The 19,414-nt window shown below is 43.2% G+C and overlaps 1 protein-coding gene across 4 annotated transcripts in view; it reads left to right on the top strand.

Annotated features, from left to right (window-relative positions):
- Positions 1-17,144, top strand: part of LOC138268224 (pneumococcal serine-rich repeat protein-like) — a 179,716-nt gene extending 162,572 nt beyond the window's left edge. For all 4 annotated transcript variants that reach the window (XM_069217676.1, XM_069217677.1, XM_069217678.1 and 1 more), the window contains 9 exons: positions 2,017-2,189; positions 2,989-3,128; positions 3,868-3,935; positions 5,884-6,056; positions 8,199-8,395; positions 10,201-10,268; positions 10,848-11,002; positions 12,555-12,661; positions 15,096-17,144. In XM_069217676.1, coding sequence (XP_069073777.1) covers positions 2,017-2,189; positions 2,989-3,128; positions 3,868-3,935; positions 5,884-6,056; positions 8,199-8,395; positions 10,201-10,268; positions 10,848-11,002; positions 12,555-12,661; positions 15,096-15,194 — 1,180 coding nt within the window. In that variant the 3' untranslated portion in view covers positions 15,195-17,144. The remainder of the gene's footprint in view (positions 1-2,016; positions 2,190-2,988; positions 3,129-3,867; positions 3,936-5,883; positions 6,057-8,198; positions 8,396-10,200; positions 10,269-10,847; positions 11,003-12,554; positions 12,662-15,095) is intronic.
- The last annotated feature ends 2,270 nt before the right edge of the window (positions 17,145-19,414 follow it).

Consider the following 19,414-nt stretch of genomic DNA (forward strand, 5'->3'; position numbering starts at 1 on the left):
GTACGCTGCTGATAGCAGCGTTCGGATGGGCTGTGAGTGCGCAGCCAGGGCGCTCCCAGGCAGGGTGGGAGCCTGTGCCTGCTGTCTGCAGCCTGGCAACACAGTGCCGGGCTAGAGAGAGCACAGTGCGCATGTATGTATGGCCAGCCAGAGACAGCCGGCAAAACATACCTGCCTCCCTTATCGTCGTAGCCCGTGGCCACCCCCTTCTACTACAAAACAATAATGAACATGGTTTATTGTCGTTTTGTAGTAAAAGTTTTGCAACTGCTGCTGCTGGCGGGGGGTAACGCTCCTCTACCATAGAGGAGGAATCACACCTGGTTGGGGGGCAAGATGCCATTGGATGGTGTTAACATTGAGGTTGGCAAGAAAAGCAAGGAAGGCCACAAGGGACCAAGGCTAGCAAATAGAGAGGAGCTGAGGGATATGTGGGAAAATTAATGGAATTTAAAATTACCCAGTTTGATCACATACCTTGGACATTTCCACTTAATGATAAGGGAATTATTTGCCTGAAGGAGAAGGGTGCCTTCCTATAGGTTAGATGCTCATGCATACAGTTAGTGTAGAAGTCAGAGTGGTTTGATTCCTCTAGATCAGTGGTTCTTAGCCTGTGATACAGGGACCCCTGTGGTCCGCAAGGCCTACTCAGGGAGTCTGCGACTGTTTTATCAAATCAAATAATAGTAACACAAATCATTTAAGTTATTAAAGTCTATGCAAATGAAAAAGCAACATTTGAAATTTGAAAACTTTTTGTATAGTTTATTGGGAATTACTCATAGTGTTTTTCATTATTTGAGCATTTGTTTAGTATATATTATTTTTTTTGGTATTTTTGTGTATTGTTTTCAGATCCAAATCATAGAAATTGCTTAGGCCAGGGGTTTCTAGCTTCCAGTAATGACTAGTGGGAGTCCCCAGATTCAAAGTATGATGCAATGGGGATCCTCAGAAGTCAAAATGTTTACAACCGTTTCTCTAGATTAAAAACTTCAAGAGGTTGCAGGGAACTCTACATCATGGAACCCTTACTGTGGGCCACAAAGGGGCATACAGCTACCCGTCTTGTAGCTTATGCATGTCTGACTGTGACTATTGGATGGAAGTAAATCTTCCATTCAACTACAGTCAGTATTCAATTTTGTATGTAATGATAAGTTATGTATCCAACATTCCCTGTGGGAACTGGATAAAGACGACACCTTCTCTTCTCTGGCTCGTGCAAGCCTTACCACTGACTAATAGATCGAAGTGAAGCATTCACATCCCTACTGCGGGTGGAGTATAAGTCTACTTCTCTTTCGCTACCTCGTGAAGGACCATCTGTGGAGTTGAGGTCTCCACTTTCCTGGTTGCATAAACTTTGAGGTTGGTGCTTCCTAGAGTACATCTTCTTTGGGATTATCACAGTGAGCATTGGGTGGGTTTGGCTTTTCCCATCTTCTGTATAAAAAAATCCCAGGCTTTGAATTCTTGAGGGAGGTAGAGCTTCTTTCCACCTCATAATACATGCCAGCCATTGGCCCATGGAGGGAAAGGGGCCTTCACTATCTTCATGCAAAAGATGCCAAGAAGAGGGGAGCGGATGGAAGGGGCCCTTCATTTTCCCTGTCTAAGGCATTCCAGACAGTGGGAAATGGATGGAAAGTTGGGCTTCCTAGTTTCTAGATCACAAATGTGGTAGTGGGGGGCACTCAGGAAAATGGGGCTCCTCTTACTCTGTATAGTGCTTACCAACTTGTGACATCACTGTTGATATTGTTAACCAACGGCATACTGGTTTGGTTACTGGGAAAGGGTTGAATCAGAAGATTTTATGCCTCATGTCAACTACACCTAGAGTAAGGTGAACGCATCTGAATAGATGTAGCTAGCACATGCTTAAACTCTAAACGGAGGGATAGTTACATTATTCCATGATTTGTTCACATGGGCATTAGACTTGGTGCCTGGGGGCCTCACTTCTTTCTATCTCCAATAATCTAATGCGCCACCCTTTTTGTCTTTTAGTAAAGGCACTGTTGCCTCCCAGACCAAGGTGAATGCCATCTGCAAACTGAAGAAAGAGGCCACGGGCACGCAGTTTGTCAAAGAGACCATCTACCAAGAGATCAAGCAGAAGACCAGCAACATCACCAAACTTGGTGACTTCACACTGGACAAAAACAGTCTCTACGTTAACGGTAAGCAAGCTTGTCACAGCAGAAATGATGCTTGAGGTCCATTTTAGAGTAGACAGTGTCACTTTGGTGAATGTAGTACTTACTGGGCTCCCTTCATCGCTGCTTTCCAACCTCAGAGCCATCCTACACATGGTTGCCCACCTTGTCAATCGCACAAAAAAAATCAGATCGTATCTGCCCCATCATAAAAGATATTTACTGGTTAGTCGTAGATACCAGAACTTCTAACCTAGAACCCATTGCAATATTGAGATTTAATTCAGTTTTAAAATTTTGGAACACGATGTACACCTTCCGATTCCAACAATCTATTGCATATTGGACTTTGTCGTTAAAGAAGTATGTTCAGTTCAATATGAGATGCCCTTAGTTCAACATTGTGCAGCGTAGTCTGCGACAGACGCCACTCTCTCTGTTTACAGCGGTGAAGCTGATCTTTAATTCTTCTACAAACTGTGAATACCCACCAGCGTGCACTAGCCCCAGATACTCCTGCATAGTCATTTGTGCAAGGGTAGTCCATGTTTGAAATCTAACAAGGCTGGGTTGTAAGGGAAAACTTGGACTAAGAGCCTTTCGTTGCCAACACAAGCCCCATTAGAACATAGCATAGGGCTTCCAATACCTGTAAAAGGTCACAATACAACCACTTTCAGATCTTCCTCCAAAAATGTCATTGCCGACACTTGGCCTCTTAAAGTGCCACTGCAGAGTCCACGAGTGGGATGTTCATTAGATATGGCAAAATAGGGCTTTCTTGAATGTGCACAACTTTACACATTTTTTATAACTCTTCCAGGGTACACTGAAGCCTCCCAAACCTTCCAGCCTACAGATTTCAGCCTCAACTTTACCATCACAAACCTCCCGTTCACAGCAGATTTGCAGAACTCATCATCAGCCGCCTACAATAAGAACAAAGACCATATTGAGACCTTGGTAAGTGAATTTATTAGGACCTTTTGACTTCATCACCATCCGGGTGACCTACCTGCAGTACAGGTGATGGCTTATTCCTCCCTTGTCAAGCCGCTTCCACCGCATCGTTGGTCACAATTTGTAAATTCCTAAAAAGTATTGCAATTAAAGTATTCCAGTGAGTTGCCAAAGTGGAAAAAAACACAAGGATGTCAAAGAATAAAGGACCAGTTATAGGCAATGGATGAAGAAGGTGGGATCTGAGGATTAGGGTGCTGTTATGTGAATAACGGGTGCATGTTATTCACAGAGATGACAAATGTTTAGTGTGAAGTTGGTGTGAAAAACAAAATATCTGGTATAGAGCTGCGTTGGTATCAGCCTTAAGAGTCACTGGATTCTACTCAACTTTGCAAGGGGCCAGACCACCTAGGCTTCCAAAGACAACTGCCAACCAGTACCAATCGCTCAATGGCCAAGTGTTGTTTTAAATGAGAGGTGTCCCATGTAAATCCATGAGAGTCAGATCCATGCCCAATATTCAGGATACCCAAGTACGATGAAAATGGTGTGGACCTGGTACTCCCGATGAACCTAAGTTAGAGAAGCCTGTTTTTAAAATCTTGTAGAACGCCTTCTGCTTTACCACCATGAAAAATACTCCGACTGGACAGCCTGCACTATGCCTCCCTCACAGCATGCTTAATGGAATCTTTTGTCTTCTCTGTTTAACTCATTTTTGTTTTATCTATGCTTCTAGTTGAACAATCTCTTCAGATCCAGCAGCATCAGCGAATACTTTTCCAGCTGTAGAGTTGTGCAGTTCAGGTGCGTATTGTCCATTTCAGGTCAAAGATTTTCATGCCGACTGTCAGTCCACAGACCACTGCGTTCTTAGTCAATGTTGCAAGAGGGGCGAGTAAGGCCACTACCTCCGTAAATGCCTATTAGCGCAGGGGTGGTAATTATGAGTTGGGCAGAGTTTACCGCACTCGTTATTTTTACCAGGTGCAATAAATTCTGCACCCTGCCAAGTTTGCAGGCTGAAATCAGGAGCTCAAATCAGTCAGTATGTTATGGGGGAAAGGCCTGATACATTGAAAATCACCCAAATCCACATGGTGTGCCCCATTTCAATGGCAAACTTGTAATAGGCGATAATTATGGCAGTCTAAAAGTTCTCATCCCCCAGGTAATGGAATTTTGTCCGGTACAATAATTGTCCTCATTTCCTTCAAGGAACTTGTAATATGGGATTATTGTAAATATTCGATTGCCACTTTATTCCCATCCTAGACCTGTTTATTAAAGGCTAAAGTTGTTTGCACCCTTTTAGCTGCACCTTCCATTATTTTATTGTTTGCAAACTGATTTTATTACTTCTGCTTTTTCATCCATTTTCGAATGTTTTTTAAGATTAACTATATTTGTATTTTTTCTTTGTCCAGTGCTTTAAGCTAAATCAGAGTCCTGAAATTAATGTAAAACTAGGCGGAAATAGTGTTCGACTTCAGCTTCACAGTGGGAGTCATCCTGCCTTGTTGTTTGAGCTCTTTTATTTTCTCTGTGGAAACCCCCCATGTTTCTATAAATGATCATACTTGCCCCGATTTGTCATAATTGTTGCCTTTTTACCAATGCTTTCTAGATCATGTTATATTTTATTTTTTATAGTTCACTGTCTGTTGTCCTGTTTCTCATGCCAACGTCATCATGTTTTTTGTAATATATGTTAAATGTTTTCCTGGGCGGTGATGTGGACTGGTCTGCATATTTGTTGGTGTATACTTTTTTTGAGTTGCTATTTCCTTCGACTTGTTATTTTTTAAATGTTATTTTGCCTACTGGTGGCCTTGTTACAAGTTTCCCTAATTAAATGCTGCAGTACCACATGAGGTAAATTTTGGCATCACATAGGGTCCGATTACGAGTCTGTCGGTCAGTAGACTGCCAGACTTGCGGTGGCGGTCAGACCACGCCAATGTGGCGGTCCAACCGCCATATTATGACCATGGCAGTCGTCCAACAGTCGGACAGTGAGCGCCTCCAGGTCTGGCGGTTGCGACAGTCCTAATCCCCCAGGGTAGCGCCTCACTGGGGATTGCAACCTTGCTCCCCGCCAGCGATTTCATGGTGGTAGCACCGCAATAAAAAGGCTGGCAGAGAATGGGTATAGGGAGCCCAAGGGGAGGCCTTGCACTGCCCTTGCACCTGGCATGGGCAGTGCAGGGGTCCACCTGGCCAGCACCCTCACAAGGTTCACTGTTTGCTTTGCAGACATTGAACATTGCGAAGGTGCTGGTGCACACTGCAGCCTTCAGCATTGCCACCGGCTTAATTACGAGCCAAAGACAATGCTGTATCCTGTTTGACAATAGGGCAGCGGGCGGAAATCAGAGTACTGACCTAGCGGGAAACTCGTAATGGGCCTGGTACGGAGGTAGCCACTATGGCGGCAACCTCCCCATCGGACGTTCGGCGGACAGCTTAAACCGTCCGCGGAACTCGTAATAAGACCCACAGTGTGGTATGTACTGGTAGGACTACTCCCATACCAGTCCTCAACCTCATGTTGCACCTCATAATGGGTAATCACAAAAGTGATGTCACACAAAGGAAATTAACTGAGTTGAACCCCAAACCTAATGATACATTTTAAAAAACTCGAAAGAATCGTTTCAGATATGCAAACCCTTTGGCAAAAGTTGTGCTACAAATCTGGCTTTGCAATATCATTTTTTTAGCTTCTTGCTGGATTCTATGTTTCTCTCTTTAGGAGCACACCGCCGAGTAGTTTCACGACAATGGATTCCTTGTGCACTTTTAAAGTCGACACCACGGCCAAAGCGTTCAAGAAAGACGACATTTACGACGAGTTTCGGAACAAGACCCAGGGTGCTTCTGTGCTGGGGAATTTCACTCTGGATGTAACCAGCTTGTATGTGGACGGTAAGCATGTTCCTTCTTCAGTATTAACAAGCATTTACAATGCAATGAATCTCACATTTCGCCGAGTTAGAACTATTAGTGTTGTAAACTAACTAACCAGACTTTTCTTACCACATAAATGGGAAAAAAACAAGTGCGATCGCTAAATAAAGAGAAAAAGTAGTCCACAACCAATACGGAAAACATGGAGCCTCGTATGTTTCCAGTAGTTGGTCGGTGCGCTCGTGGAGGACTAAACACCAGAAAAGGCATGACGTATGCATGCCTTCCACAGATGAAAGCAAGCTGATTTTAAAAGGCAAGTCCACAAACCAATGTAAGGGACTGACGTGACATGGGCGTGGTTAGAAGCCCAAAGAGAGATTACATCAGGGGACGGAGCGCTTTGCACTCGCCCCTAAAAACAGAAGGGGCACTGTGGGCACATGTCAGGTGTGGAGAATGGAAGATAGGGTTCGCTAAATTATACGTCCACCTGTTACACTTATGGCAAATTTCTGGCAAGATTCTAATGGTTTTTGGGGACATTCCCTGGTAAAAAAATCAACATGCTTAGTTTTTATGCCATGGTCAAACAAGTCAACAAAAATATTCAGCTGGAAATAGAATAACAAAAAGTCAAATTGCAGTTTGTTTGCTGCAAAACCTACTAAGTAGGCTTTTTCACCAACTATTGATTTATTAAATACCAAATTTCAAGTCGTTTGTAAAAGATTTTACGATATTTTAACAGTATCTGTAGAAATCATGGCACACTTTTTGCACACATGTAACTCCAACCCATCAAATAGCCCTGCTGGAAAGTTTGACACTTTATAGTGCAATACAGGAGCTTTGAGATTCATTGCAGCAGCACTACCTGTATTCAAGAGATTATCCACCCGTCCCCATCCCCTGGGCACTGGCCTTCCCAGCCCTAGTGGTGGGGTCTACGGACATGAGGGAGAGGCACCGGACGGGGTGATGGACCCGCTACAGCTCTCCTACTCCAAGGCTATTGATCTAGAGCGTGGTGCAATGTTGCTTTAATGATTTGGAGGGGTCAAGATGTTGGGGTATTCCCCCAATGACAGAGAAAGGAAAACAGGGAGTTTCCAGAGCTTTAATTGGGGAAGAGCCAGAATTGGGGCTAGCTGAATTAGAAAAAGACCGCCTTGTTCAGAGTCCAGTCCAGCGGGCCACCCGAGACCTGCCAACTCACACAACGCCATTGTGTCACACATGCTATAGGCTCCCTTCACATGGTCGCCTGGCGAGGAGCCAATATCACACGGTGGCAGGGAAAACAAACTGGAAACACTGTAAAGAGTGGATTTCCAGCTTGACTTTCGGGGTTTTGAACAGACGATGTCTATTATGGGGTGTGAAAACAACCCAGGATATCGGCAAAAGCCTCAGCAAGCTTTCTTTTTTTTTTTAAGGCTGGTTCTTGGTGTGACAGGGAGGGGGCAAAGTGTTGCTTAGGTACTTCTTAGCACAACACATGCCGACTGCAACATCCTGCTCTATTCTCTTCACATGGTGACATTTTGTTTAGTTGACAGGTCTGCTATTCTGTCCCCTGGGGTGCTGTCAAACCCCAAAAGGTAAGTCAGGGGAAAGGAAGGTGTAGGTTGGCCAGTGGTGGGGTGGGGGTGGAACAATAGACCACTTACAATGAAGAGTAATGTAGGAGGACAACAGGAGGAAGAAAGAAAGATGCAGTGTTGCCAGGCATCATCAAAGTGGGATTGGCAGGGAGAATGCCAGCTGCCAACTCTGCATTGCAACCAGTAGAGGGACTTAGGAAGTACAATCACGCCACTGAGTTATTGCAAAAATACAGTGTCCACTACTTTGCACACTAGAGGTGGTCAATCCGGAGGAATTAAGAAAAGATTTGAGACGGAGCTGAACCAGGGTCATTCCTGGTTCTTGTAGCCAAAGCACAAACCAAGCCAAGAAAATCTATGCTATGTGCATGCCTGGTAATTGCAGCCCATAGCAGAAGGTGGGGAGCGTGCCCTAGTTTAATATAGTGCGATGCTCTTGATGTGCAAGTAAATTCTATGTTTCTGTGTCTCCAATTTATTAAAGTTGTGCACTCAGTTTCTCCGGTTAAACCTGTCTGTTCTCTCTAACACATCATTATGTTTTTTGTAGGTTTCCAAAGAAAAGAGCCAACCACTACCACTACAACAACCACAACCACCACCACCACAACCATCAGCCAGGCCAATGTGGCTCTTCCGACAGATCTCGGTTTCCAAGTGAACTTCAAAATATTAAACCGGACCCTGCCAAATGAAAACAGAAACTCCCCCGAATACCAAGAGCTCCTGAGAAACGTCACCAACGAGGTGCGTTCGGGAGCAACTGCTGAATGCGCCCACCACACTCAATGCACCCGGGGCCGCTCAATGCACCCGCAGCCTCACAGTATGCACTTTGCCTCACAGTGCACTGTCATTTTGGGCCAAATTCTGATCAAGTCACTGTGATGGCGGCAATGTTGAAAGTGTTTTCAAAATTGTATTACCCCATATTCTAACACCAGCAGCCATTTTGTTTGTGTGGTAATTAGCCGAAATGTTGTTGCATGCTTCTGATTCGCAAATATGTCACTGTGTTTGCCTGTTTTTAATGAAGAAACTGCATATGTTTTCTCTTTAATTTTTTTTACAATTCCAACCATTTCAAGTTTGCAGCACATTTCTGCTGCTTTTAAATAGCGGTGGGCATAACTCATGTTATTTGCTGTAGCGTAATTATGCAACATTACAGCAAAATTACACAAGAGTAGGCAGAATTAGACAAGGAACTTAACCTAGCATTTAGCGCCATTTTCTTAGCGCAAAATTCACCCTCGTTTTCATATTGGACCGGAGTGAACATTTTGCTTTAAATGCAAAACAGCATGACCATGGGCACACGGCAAACACTCAGTAATTTCAATGTTCGTGTACTCCTGTGGTAGGATTTGTGTGCAAAAATCCCTCATAATTACGCAGACGGGCTTAATCATGTTTATTTTGGGGAATTTGGAGTCAAAAGAGTAATGCAAAATTACTCTGATTACTCTAGTGTAATTGAAATTTCACCCAGGCTTACTTTTAAGCTCAAAATGCGTAGTGTAAATTCAAGTGCATTGTTTTAGTAGCCAAAGGCTGTTGCCGTCTCTTTACAGAGGGCCAGCACTGTATGAATGCATGAAAAAGAAGTGATGGAAAGTGATCAGTTAAAACGAAGAGCCCTCTGCCTCCAAAATATGCGCGCCCTTTTTTAATTTTACGATTACTTGTATTTATTTTAAAAACCTATCTTTATTTACCATTTGTAGTGATTGTCAGACAGCAAGGCGTCTTCTATGAAACATGTGATGGCTCTCTTGTTTTTTAACGCGGACTATGTATATAGTTTGATGTTTCTGCTTTCAGATTAGCTGAATGCAGACATTGTTTTACTTGCAGCTCATATCTCTCAAAAACAAAAACACTGATTAAAAAAAAAATATTGGCATTAAGTGGAAGGCATTGGATGGATCTTGCAGCCATCCTCAGGACTGCTGTCTGCATCCCCCGTGCAGGCAACTACCATTCACAAGGTGGAAAATGTCCCTTGGGATAGCTTCCACATGAAAAATGCCTCAAGACCACCCAGACTTTATTTATTTATTTAAATGATTTCTATCAGTTCCCAGCAGAGTCACAATGCTACTGCACTTTTTGCTTATTTGTTTTGTGTGGCATCTCACACATACTTTGCTGTGTTATTATTTGACCATTCTAAAATGGTGGTCCGCCATCTCTGAATCGTAAATTAAAACTTAAAAAATTAAGAATAGTTAATGTATACTTACAACAACAATGTAGCAGTTGACTATATGGTAGATGCAATATTTTTGTATGTTAATATTGTTGACCTTGATATAGTGATGTTCACTCCTCACATGCTTTCCTCCAAATTCATGGTTTGCAATCTTTATCGAGTGCAAATAGAAACCATATAGAATAAACAATTTAAGACCCCGAAAATATCAGCCCTGATCTAGAAGTATAGAATCAAACATACACGTCAACATGACCATCTACATATCCCACTCGATAGCTTATTGTACATTGCAATGGATTTTCAAATTGATGACTGAACACTTACCTCCTTTCAGATGAATGCGCTGTATCGGAACAGTAATCTCAAAGACCAGTTCAAATTTTGCAACGTCACAGGTTTGAGGTAAGTAGTAAAACTTTGCAGACAGTTTCATCTTTTGTCAGTGGCAGAGCTTTAGTGATCATTCACTATTGTGATCTTTAGAGTCATAGTTTGACATCATGAGGCCGCGCTGCGCTATCTTGTGGCTATTATTAAATGCAGAGTCAAAATGGGATGTCAGGAGCATTATGTAATGTCAATGACACTTGCTACAGTGAGCGTCATGGAGCTATATTCTAAAGTCCTTCTGGGATGTCGAGTATCACCATATGATATTGCTTGTTTTTTGTGATTTCATGCAGTCATTGAACAAAGTTGGAGAGACATGCTGTGGTTCCAGATAGGCCTATTGTGGTTCACTGGGATAAATTATTTCCTATGCTAGCACTTTGCACAAGTCAGTAGGTTAGTTTTGGGTCATACTGTCCAGCAGAAGACGACTGAAGGTACTCAATCCTTTCTCCACTTAAATCAATTAGGGATGGTCCAAGTGACCTCATCCTCGTGTGCATTATAGCCGGCATACATAGTCTTAACTTGGAGGCTGATTGGCCGAAGCTAGTCGTGACCTGTTGACCTTCTTTCTCTCTTTCACCACAGAATTGGATCTGTAATAGTGGACTGTCATTGCTACTTCGATAAAAACTCAGCTGTGACACTGGAGGCAGTGAAGAAGGAATTCGAACTTGGAACACAGTCAACAAGCGCCTTGCACTCAGGCGGACCTAGCTACCAGCTCTCCGGCCAGGTGGAGGGTATGTACAGTCGACCGTGTCTGCGGCTTGCCTTGCGCCTGCACCACATGCTTAGCAGTTATGATAACTCAGTAGGTCATTCCTCACTTCTGACACACACTGTCATCTGCATATTCTCTGGGTAACAATGTAAGACACATTCTCAACCTTTGGGATGCCTTAAGTTGAAGGTTGATCCAGATATTTGTGGATAATTGATCTAGAGGACCATGGTGGCACCTATATAGCAGAATGATCACTAATCTTGCTTAAAGAATGGTCACTCAGTGTGAGGAGCATTTAAGCACATGGGCGATTAATATATTGGTGGCGAGTGGTAATCCATTATTAAGAGGCCTTAAACTATACGTCACACCAATTTAAATTCTAAAGATGCAAAAAATGCCGATGTGTCTTGCACAGACACCTTGGCATTTCATGCAGATGCAACTTGGAAATGATGTGGCAAAAAACAATGGAAGCCAAAGGTCGTACCTTGCATTGAATCACAAAAAAGTCTAGTAAAATCCAATGGTCTTTCGTGACAATACACATAGATTATGTTACACCTTGCAAGAATAAGGACCAACACTCATGTAAATCCAGTGTCCCTTCCTGCTGGTGCTCCTCGGCAGGTCTTGCAACAAAATCGAATAAAACCCAACTCACTGCATGCAGATGCATCTTGCCAGAGAATGCAAAAGAATCCAATTACTGGATGCACTTACACTTAGAGAATGAATGCAACAGATCCCAACATAATTCAGTGCAATCCATGCAGGATCTTGCCACCTTGTCAGAGATGCGATAAAATCCAATATTATCCAATAAAATATCACATCATCCTTGCCAGGGATGAAATCCAATGCATTTCTTTTATGTGGCTTCACCTTGCCAGGATCTGCATCAGAAACCGATGCACCCCAACCAATGCATGCAGATGCACCCTAGCGGAGTTGCCACAAAGATGGAATCTACAGATATTTCCTTACCAGTGTTGGTGATAAATTCTGGTAAAATACCATGGCCATTCATGCAGATCCACCTCATCAGGGACTGCAACTGAATATTTGTGATGCAAATACCTGTAGTCTCAGGACTGGTGTAGTAGTTGTTCACAGAGAGGCAATACATGCACGTTTAAATCCTTAATATTACGTATACTAGTAAGCAGGTGGAATTTGCTGGGTATTCTATCAGAATATTGATTCCAAAATATCATCGGGCCAACATAGTGAGCTCTAAATATGGTGGATCAAAATGTCATGAAAGTATTGCATATATATATGTATATCTATATATATCTATATAAATATATATATATATATGTATATATATATAGATACACAACTTGACGATAAACATATACCTTCAAGTCTTAAATGAACGTAGATGTGGAATTAAGAGTGGTCAATCTATACTTCGCTATATGCACGTACTTTGACAATAATCCGGTCCTCGATACTTAGGTCTCAATACTGTTGCCCCACAATCTTTTTTCCTTGATATTCCAACATACAACAGGGTTCACTGTACCCCACTCAAGTCTCTGACTCTTGCTTTTCCTCTGCAGTGGCTCCAATTGTAAAGCCGAGTGAAGAGTTGCCGTTTTGGGCCATCATCCTCATCTGCCTGGCGGTGTTGCTTGCCCTGATCATCCTCTTCCTTCTCTGCTTCCTGGTGAGTATCCTTCATGGCATCCGAATTCAAGCTTGAACCTGGAGATGGGCACTGTGGCTTTATGGCATTTTCTGACCCAATGGTCCAGAATGGGAGGCTATGGGCCATATGTACGAACACATTTTCCCATAGACATAGAATGGGTAAAACCCTTTGCTACACCTGGCCCTATGTACCAAATCTTCTTAATTTGATCTTTCAGTCCAAACTAGAACCCATGCAGTGCACATCTGAGAACTTACAGTGGCACGGGTCAATGATGATTCAGAATTGCTAATATAAAATTGTGTTAGCCAAATCCCCTGGTGGGTGAATGGCATATAACTATTCATATTATTTTATTTAGTTATTCATTTAATTGATTTATTTATGGTATTCTATTTTATTTGATTTATTCACTTATTTTGAACACAAATGTGACCCTACAATCTGCAACACGGATTCCCAGTTGGATTTTTTTATCTAATTGCCTAAATGGAAAATGGGATTTCTGAATGTACACTCCTGTTGAGGCAATTTGCATTTGGATTGACCCGCAACCGTTTTCAGGACTGGTGTAACCCTATTTGTAACTGAATCGGGGCTGCAACGGATATGATCACATCACATTGACCATGTGGTTTTCCCCGCACAAGTTTCACCAGGTAAAACACGGCAATATGTATGCATGGAAAACATGCAGCATTACTGAGATATCACCAGCTTTAACCTGGACAACTCGTAACAATGCAATGACAACGCAATAACACCCCCTTCGGAGAATCCGGTGTTATACATAGTTCCCAGCGTTGTATTGCACATCATTTCACCATGGCACTTGGAGTAACCCCCATGCTTGTCCCTTCTCCGTTGGTCTTGAAAAGCCTGGGTTTCATCTCATTAAAAGGGCTTATATATGGAGGGTAACATTTTTTTAATGAGCTAATGATTTTTTTTGATTATTTTTGCTTTGTCCCAACTTAAACTTCATCTCTCACTCCATTTTGCTCTGATTGTTAAGTTGTGATGGGTGCTGGTGATGACACTAAGCACAAAAAGTGACCAAAACTGTAAAACATGAGCAAAACATCCCCAACATATTTAGTTTTATTAACTATTTTTTGAACCAATGTACAAATTCTGTGCAAAATCTTTGAAAAGGTTGCACGTCGGAACAACGCAGGCATTTACCACGCCTGCTTTAATAACGCATTCCTTTACCACGCAAGTCATTACAATGACCTGCCTTGGGGAAAGCACTGGACTTTGGAATAGTATAATTTACTATTCCAACTCCAGTCTGTGCCACAGTAGGGAAAGTGTTGGACTTAAAGTCCAATATCAGTCCAACAATGCTTTCCCTAAGGCAAGTCGTTGTAATGACTTGCGTGGTTAAGGAATGCGTTGCAAAGACGCATACGTGGCTTGGGCCGCGTTGTAATTGCACAGCGTGGTTCGAGCCGCGTTGTTAAGGCTGTTCCCCCTTAAAAAAAACACTTGGAACAAATGCTATTTGTGCCTTGGAAGAGGATATGCACATAGTTTTTGAACTGACATCTAAATGAGCACCACTGTGCCATCATTAAGAGAACATTCTTGTTCATTCTCTCATCTTCAGAAGGTCACATTACACAATGTTTTCCCATGGATTCACAGATGTCCTGCCTTATCAATATTCATGAAGGAAGCAGGGTTCTTTCTGCAAAAGTTTTAAAAACAAGATAGAGTATTGCAAGGGATAGCAGACCTTTATTGCTTCACTCAGCTTTGCCGGAGTTGCAAGTGGGTTTAATAAAAACAGTAAGATGCTTTTGTGAAAGGGATTTTGAGGGAGGAAGAGAAGGGCAATGATGCATGAAACTATTGTCTAAACCTCTCCAGCCCCATTCCCCACAGCTGTCATTCACACAATGTAATCTGTCTAGTTTCCTCTATGCAAATGACCCCCTATCACAAGAACATCCGTAACCTTTCAAAGCCATGCCTCTGCACCATCTCTGGTACCTTTCCATGTGACGCACAAACGAGGATGGGTCTCTGCTGGACCACTTTCATTGTAACTTACAAGGATTTGTAGTGTTGACAGTGTGAGTTGAAAATACCTTGGAGACTCACAATCTCACTTTGCTCAACGCAGGATTGTCAGCAGTGAAAAGTACTCCAGACCCCCTCCCCCTCTTCCAAAGCAGCCTCCATTAAGTGGTTTTGCCCAATAGAAAGCAAAAGCATTAGATATAGCTGGGCGAATTTCCACCTCCAGTGGAAGTACAGTGCAAATTTCCCTACTAAAACCTAATCTTGGTTTGCCCTTAGTCTAACAAATTGCCAGAGGAAAATGGACTATATAGATACTCAGGAAATTAACTGCATTTCTATGTTTTCTGGCTCTCTCACACTGAAACTGGTTTGTTTTCCTCTAACAGTAACTTTTTCTGGTTGTCCTTCCCCGCTGTAGATTCACTTCTGCTTACGGAGAAGAAAAGGATCGTACGACGTGCAGCAGTCCCTGGCTGGAGTGTATTTCCCACATTTAGATATGAGGAAGATGTACTGAGGAGCCGAGGTCAGTGGACTCTCTGTCAGTAAACCAGACTCGGGAACATGTTTACACAATGGTAGATTTGGATCCACCGCATCAGACATCACTTGCACAAAAGCACACGTTGATATGTTTGAGAGTAGGACCATCACGGACTGAGATCCGCAGCAATCACCTCTCTACTTTTTCTGCATCCAAATCTGGTTTCGAACGCTCCAAGGATCCAGCACTGAATCTGGCGGTACTGATGTTATCAACACATGACTGCCCGGAGAAGGATACCAGGATCTAACACATTCTCCCGTACCTCACCCAGACTGCTCTTCTACATCAGCAACACAGGAGAACTCAGGGACATCTCAGCAATACTGTGACTAGAAACTGGTGTGAAGCCAACTGCGGCGGACTTGTGGGTCTGGTGTGCGCAAGTGCCCGTACGCACTCATTTTGTCAAGCAGTTTTGAACATTGTGATAGAAGCTAAAACATGTTGGGTATGGTGCATCGGAGTACTCAATTCCACAGGACTTCCTTTCTGGTGAATTTGTTGTATCAGAAAACAAAAGTGGACCGTGCCTATTGTTTTTTTAGAGATGGCAAAGTTAAGCCATGGAAACAGGTGTGATGTGCAGACCCTAGCTAACCCAAACCTGACCCTATATGTGTGCCGACAGAGCTCAGATGGTATGTCCAAAGTGATCACTGTACAAATCTAAGACTCCTCTTCCAACAGCTTTTCCTGAGCAGTCAGTAATGATTCTTTTTAAGAAGGTTGAGTTCTGGGAGGTCGGGGTTTGATGTTTCTTCTTCATTTTTCTGTTGCACATCTTTTCGCAAACATGTGTAAGGTGCCAGACTGCCTAATTACAGGTATCATTTTTGAAGAAAAATCTAATTTGTGTATAGGTGAGGATATGTTCTATTTGGAGAACTTTACAGACTTCTTGTGGAAAAAGCAGGTGGAACAGACCAGTTCTGTACCAGATACGGCTTCGTAAATGGTTGGAGTGCCACCCCTGACAGTGAAGGTCAAGTGCCAAGCCACCCATCCCCTCGAACCAACATAACCTGCTGCTGAACACAAGGTGTAGAAACACAGATGTTTCAGTTTGTTACTTGCCAAGCACAAATGTGACGTCAGAAACACGCCCAGTTCACCTGTACGTTCCCGGCACACCCTTTCTGATCAGCTGATCACTCCGAGCCAATCAGATGGAGGCATTCTATCTGCACGCCAGGGTCATTTCACAAATGTTCAACATGTAATGCAGGTGCGCATCCGAGCCCACGGCATAACCTGAGGTTAGAAAAACACGCGCGTTAACAACTCCCCAACCAGTTGGCCATTCTGACACAGTGTCTCAGGAAATGTTACCGTCTTTAATTCAGCCATCTCTGTTTGGCCTGGTAGTGCAAAACACAAGGAACTGAACTGAAACTGAGTAAAGTCTTGTTTTTATGATTAAGGACATTGATATCAGCTAATTACATATATCCTTTTTCCCAAATTGTTTGAAAGGCTACTTACTAATTGATATATTGGAACTATGGCAGAATCGTTAGGGTATTTAAATATTTTATTAGGAAACGCTGCTAAAGGTTCCAGAAAGCATGCTACAGCAGTTCTTCAGCAGCCAATATCGCGTGCCATAGGGTGCACGTGCCTGTGTGAGCAGAGAGGCGGGAAGTACTTTTAAATCGCCAGTGTTATGATTTTTGCTATGTTGCTCCGTGTTGACAGCAGGTGGAAAAGCACTTTATATCCGATAGAATGTTTTGGCGCTCAGGCGCAACAGATTATAAAATAGATGTATTTTACTACAAAGGAAAATGTTTTATTTTATTTAAAAATGATGCCGGGTGTTGTTTGTAAAGGTTTGTTGTATTCTGTACATGTCACGTATACAAATAAAATGGCAGCGCCATTCTATCTCTTGCAATGAAAAGAATAAATTATCAGCAATTATCCAAGGCTGCCTGAGTCCTTGTGTAAAAGTGTGGGCAGGGGAATGCTGGTCCATTGAGAACTGTGGAGAGTCAAAGGTTGAGACTCAGTTAAAGGGCGATGGCCACGTGGACAAAAAGTAGGAAGTAAATTACAGGTGAGCCAACGTGTGGTCAGCGGGTCAAAGACAAAGGGGTGTGGTGTACAGGAGGGACTATAGAAGCTGGTGGTAGAAAATGGAGGGAGTGTGGCATACAAGAGAGAGCGTTAGAAGAGGTAGTACAAGACAGAGGGCGTGGCCAACAGGAGGGATTATGGGAGGGGTAGTTTAAGGGCTATAGGCGTGGCTTGCAGGGTGCAGTGTAAGAGACGGTACAAGACAGAGCTGTGGCGTTTAGGGGGGCTATGTCAGGGGTGCTTCAAGACCTGGAGGTGTAGAGTGCAGGAGAGAGTATAAGAATGGGTAGTTCAAGATGGAAAGGTGTGGCCTCCAGGAGAGACTGTGGGATGGGTGATAGAAGACATGCCCACCAGATTTAGAGATTCTGTGCCCTTAGAAGAGCTACTGCCGCTGCAGGTCCACTGAAGGATTCGAAAGTTTGATATGTGGCCTCCATTTTCCATGGTGTTGCTCCCAAAAGTTCTTTGTTTTTCAAAAACAAACTCTCATAGCAGGAGTTTGATAAATAAAATAATGACCCTGACAACCTGGGTGTTTTCTCCAAGGTGGGCATCATTTTTAATTGTTTAAAAAAAAAAGATGCCTGTCCCAAGAATGAAAAAGGTACATCAGACAGTCCGCTTTAAAAAGAGTGGACATGTGATGCACACACACCAACGGCCCCAACACTGTTGGTCTGTCAGTAAAGGGGTTCTGTGAGCAGAGCCAGTGGGGACACTGATATCGGAAACATGGCCGCTTGCCTGATTCCAAATATGAGAGCAAGTGGACCATAAATTTGGTGGCCAGGGCAATCCATCACATTTGTGGCAGGGTCCCCTGTCTGCCACACTCTAAATCAGACACTGAATAAGGATTTGTGTAAGACGGAGTGCAAGAGAGTTTCTCTGACTGTTCGTCCTGGTGGAGAAGGATAAAAGCCCTAGCATCTCCACAAAAGTCAATGTTAGTTCTCTGCCTAAACCAAAACTTAGGGGCTGATTACGACCTAGGCTAATGGGATACTCCTTAACAAATGTGACGGATATCCCGCCCGCCATATTAGAAGTTCCATTCTAATCTATGGAACTTGTAAAATAGCAGGTGGGATATCTGTCACGTTTGTGACGGAGTATCCCATCGCCAAGGTCGTAATCAGGCCCCAAGTCTGTGTGAAAATCAGTGCAAATCACAGCACTTCTTACTTCTGCTCTGCTCATTTTTACCAACAGGTGCAAATATGGGTGTGCGAACTTGAACTTAATTCTTAAACCCTCAGCTTGGCTCCTATCACTCAACAGGATGTTATACAAGACACAACATGTCCCAGCCTAGATTGTGTACTTGCCTAATAGTTCTGCAAGATTGTGCAATCCCTTGGTACATGGGATGGGCAAGCATTGCAAAGTGTGTGCCTCCGGCATGCTCATGCTCGCACAAGACCCAGACCTCCTGAAAAGTTACTCTGCAAGTCGGAAGATGACCCTGCACCCATTTCAAGAGTAAAATCTAAGAACATGTGACCTCATTCTCACGATTATGTTGCCCAGTGTATAGAGTGCTTCAATTGAGCACTAGCAACTGGGAAGCAATTGAGTTCTTTCAAGCTATTCCTGGAAAAACATATCTTAATTGCCTCCTTAAATTCTGTGTGGTTGTTAATCAATAGCAGAAAGGCCAGGAGCTTTGGAGTCAGTGTGGGGGAGCCATGCCCACCAGCCAAAGAGCCCACAATGTACTACTGGATAGAGTTAACGCTTGTAGGAGCAATCTGTCCTGGCTGCACCAGTGTGAGGAGGGGGAGACCTAATGACAGCAGTAAATGCAAGCACAAACTGCTAAGTTTACTATGCAGGTCGATTGTAACATGCACGCTACAACCGTGTGTAGGAATTCCTCCCCACCCAGAGAGAGCACTTTCTGAAAACTGCTCTACAATCAGGGTTCCTAAGAAGGAACTCTACCTCTTAAGAGAGACAACTTGGAGATCCAGCTCAGCACTAAGAGCCTGAGGTAGTTCTTGGCAGAGGGTAATACTCTGTCATATCCGGTCTGCCGTATTATGATCCCATTATATCCTATGTAGATCATAATACGGTGGGTGGGATTTGTGATGGAGTAGTCCCTCTGC

Source organism: Pleurodeles waltl, chromosome 12 (assembly GCF_031143425.1).
Source record: "Pleurodeles waltl isolate 20211129_DDA chromosome 12, aPleWal1.hap1.20221129, whole genome shotgun sequence".
Taxonomy (NCBI): domain Eukaryota; kingdom Metazoa; phylum Chordata; class Amphibia; order Caudata; family Salamandridae; genus Pleurodeles; species Pleurodeles waltl.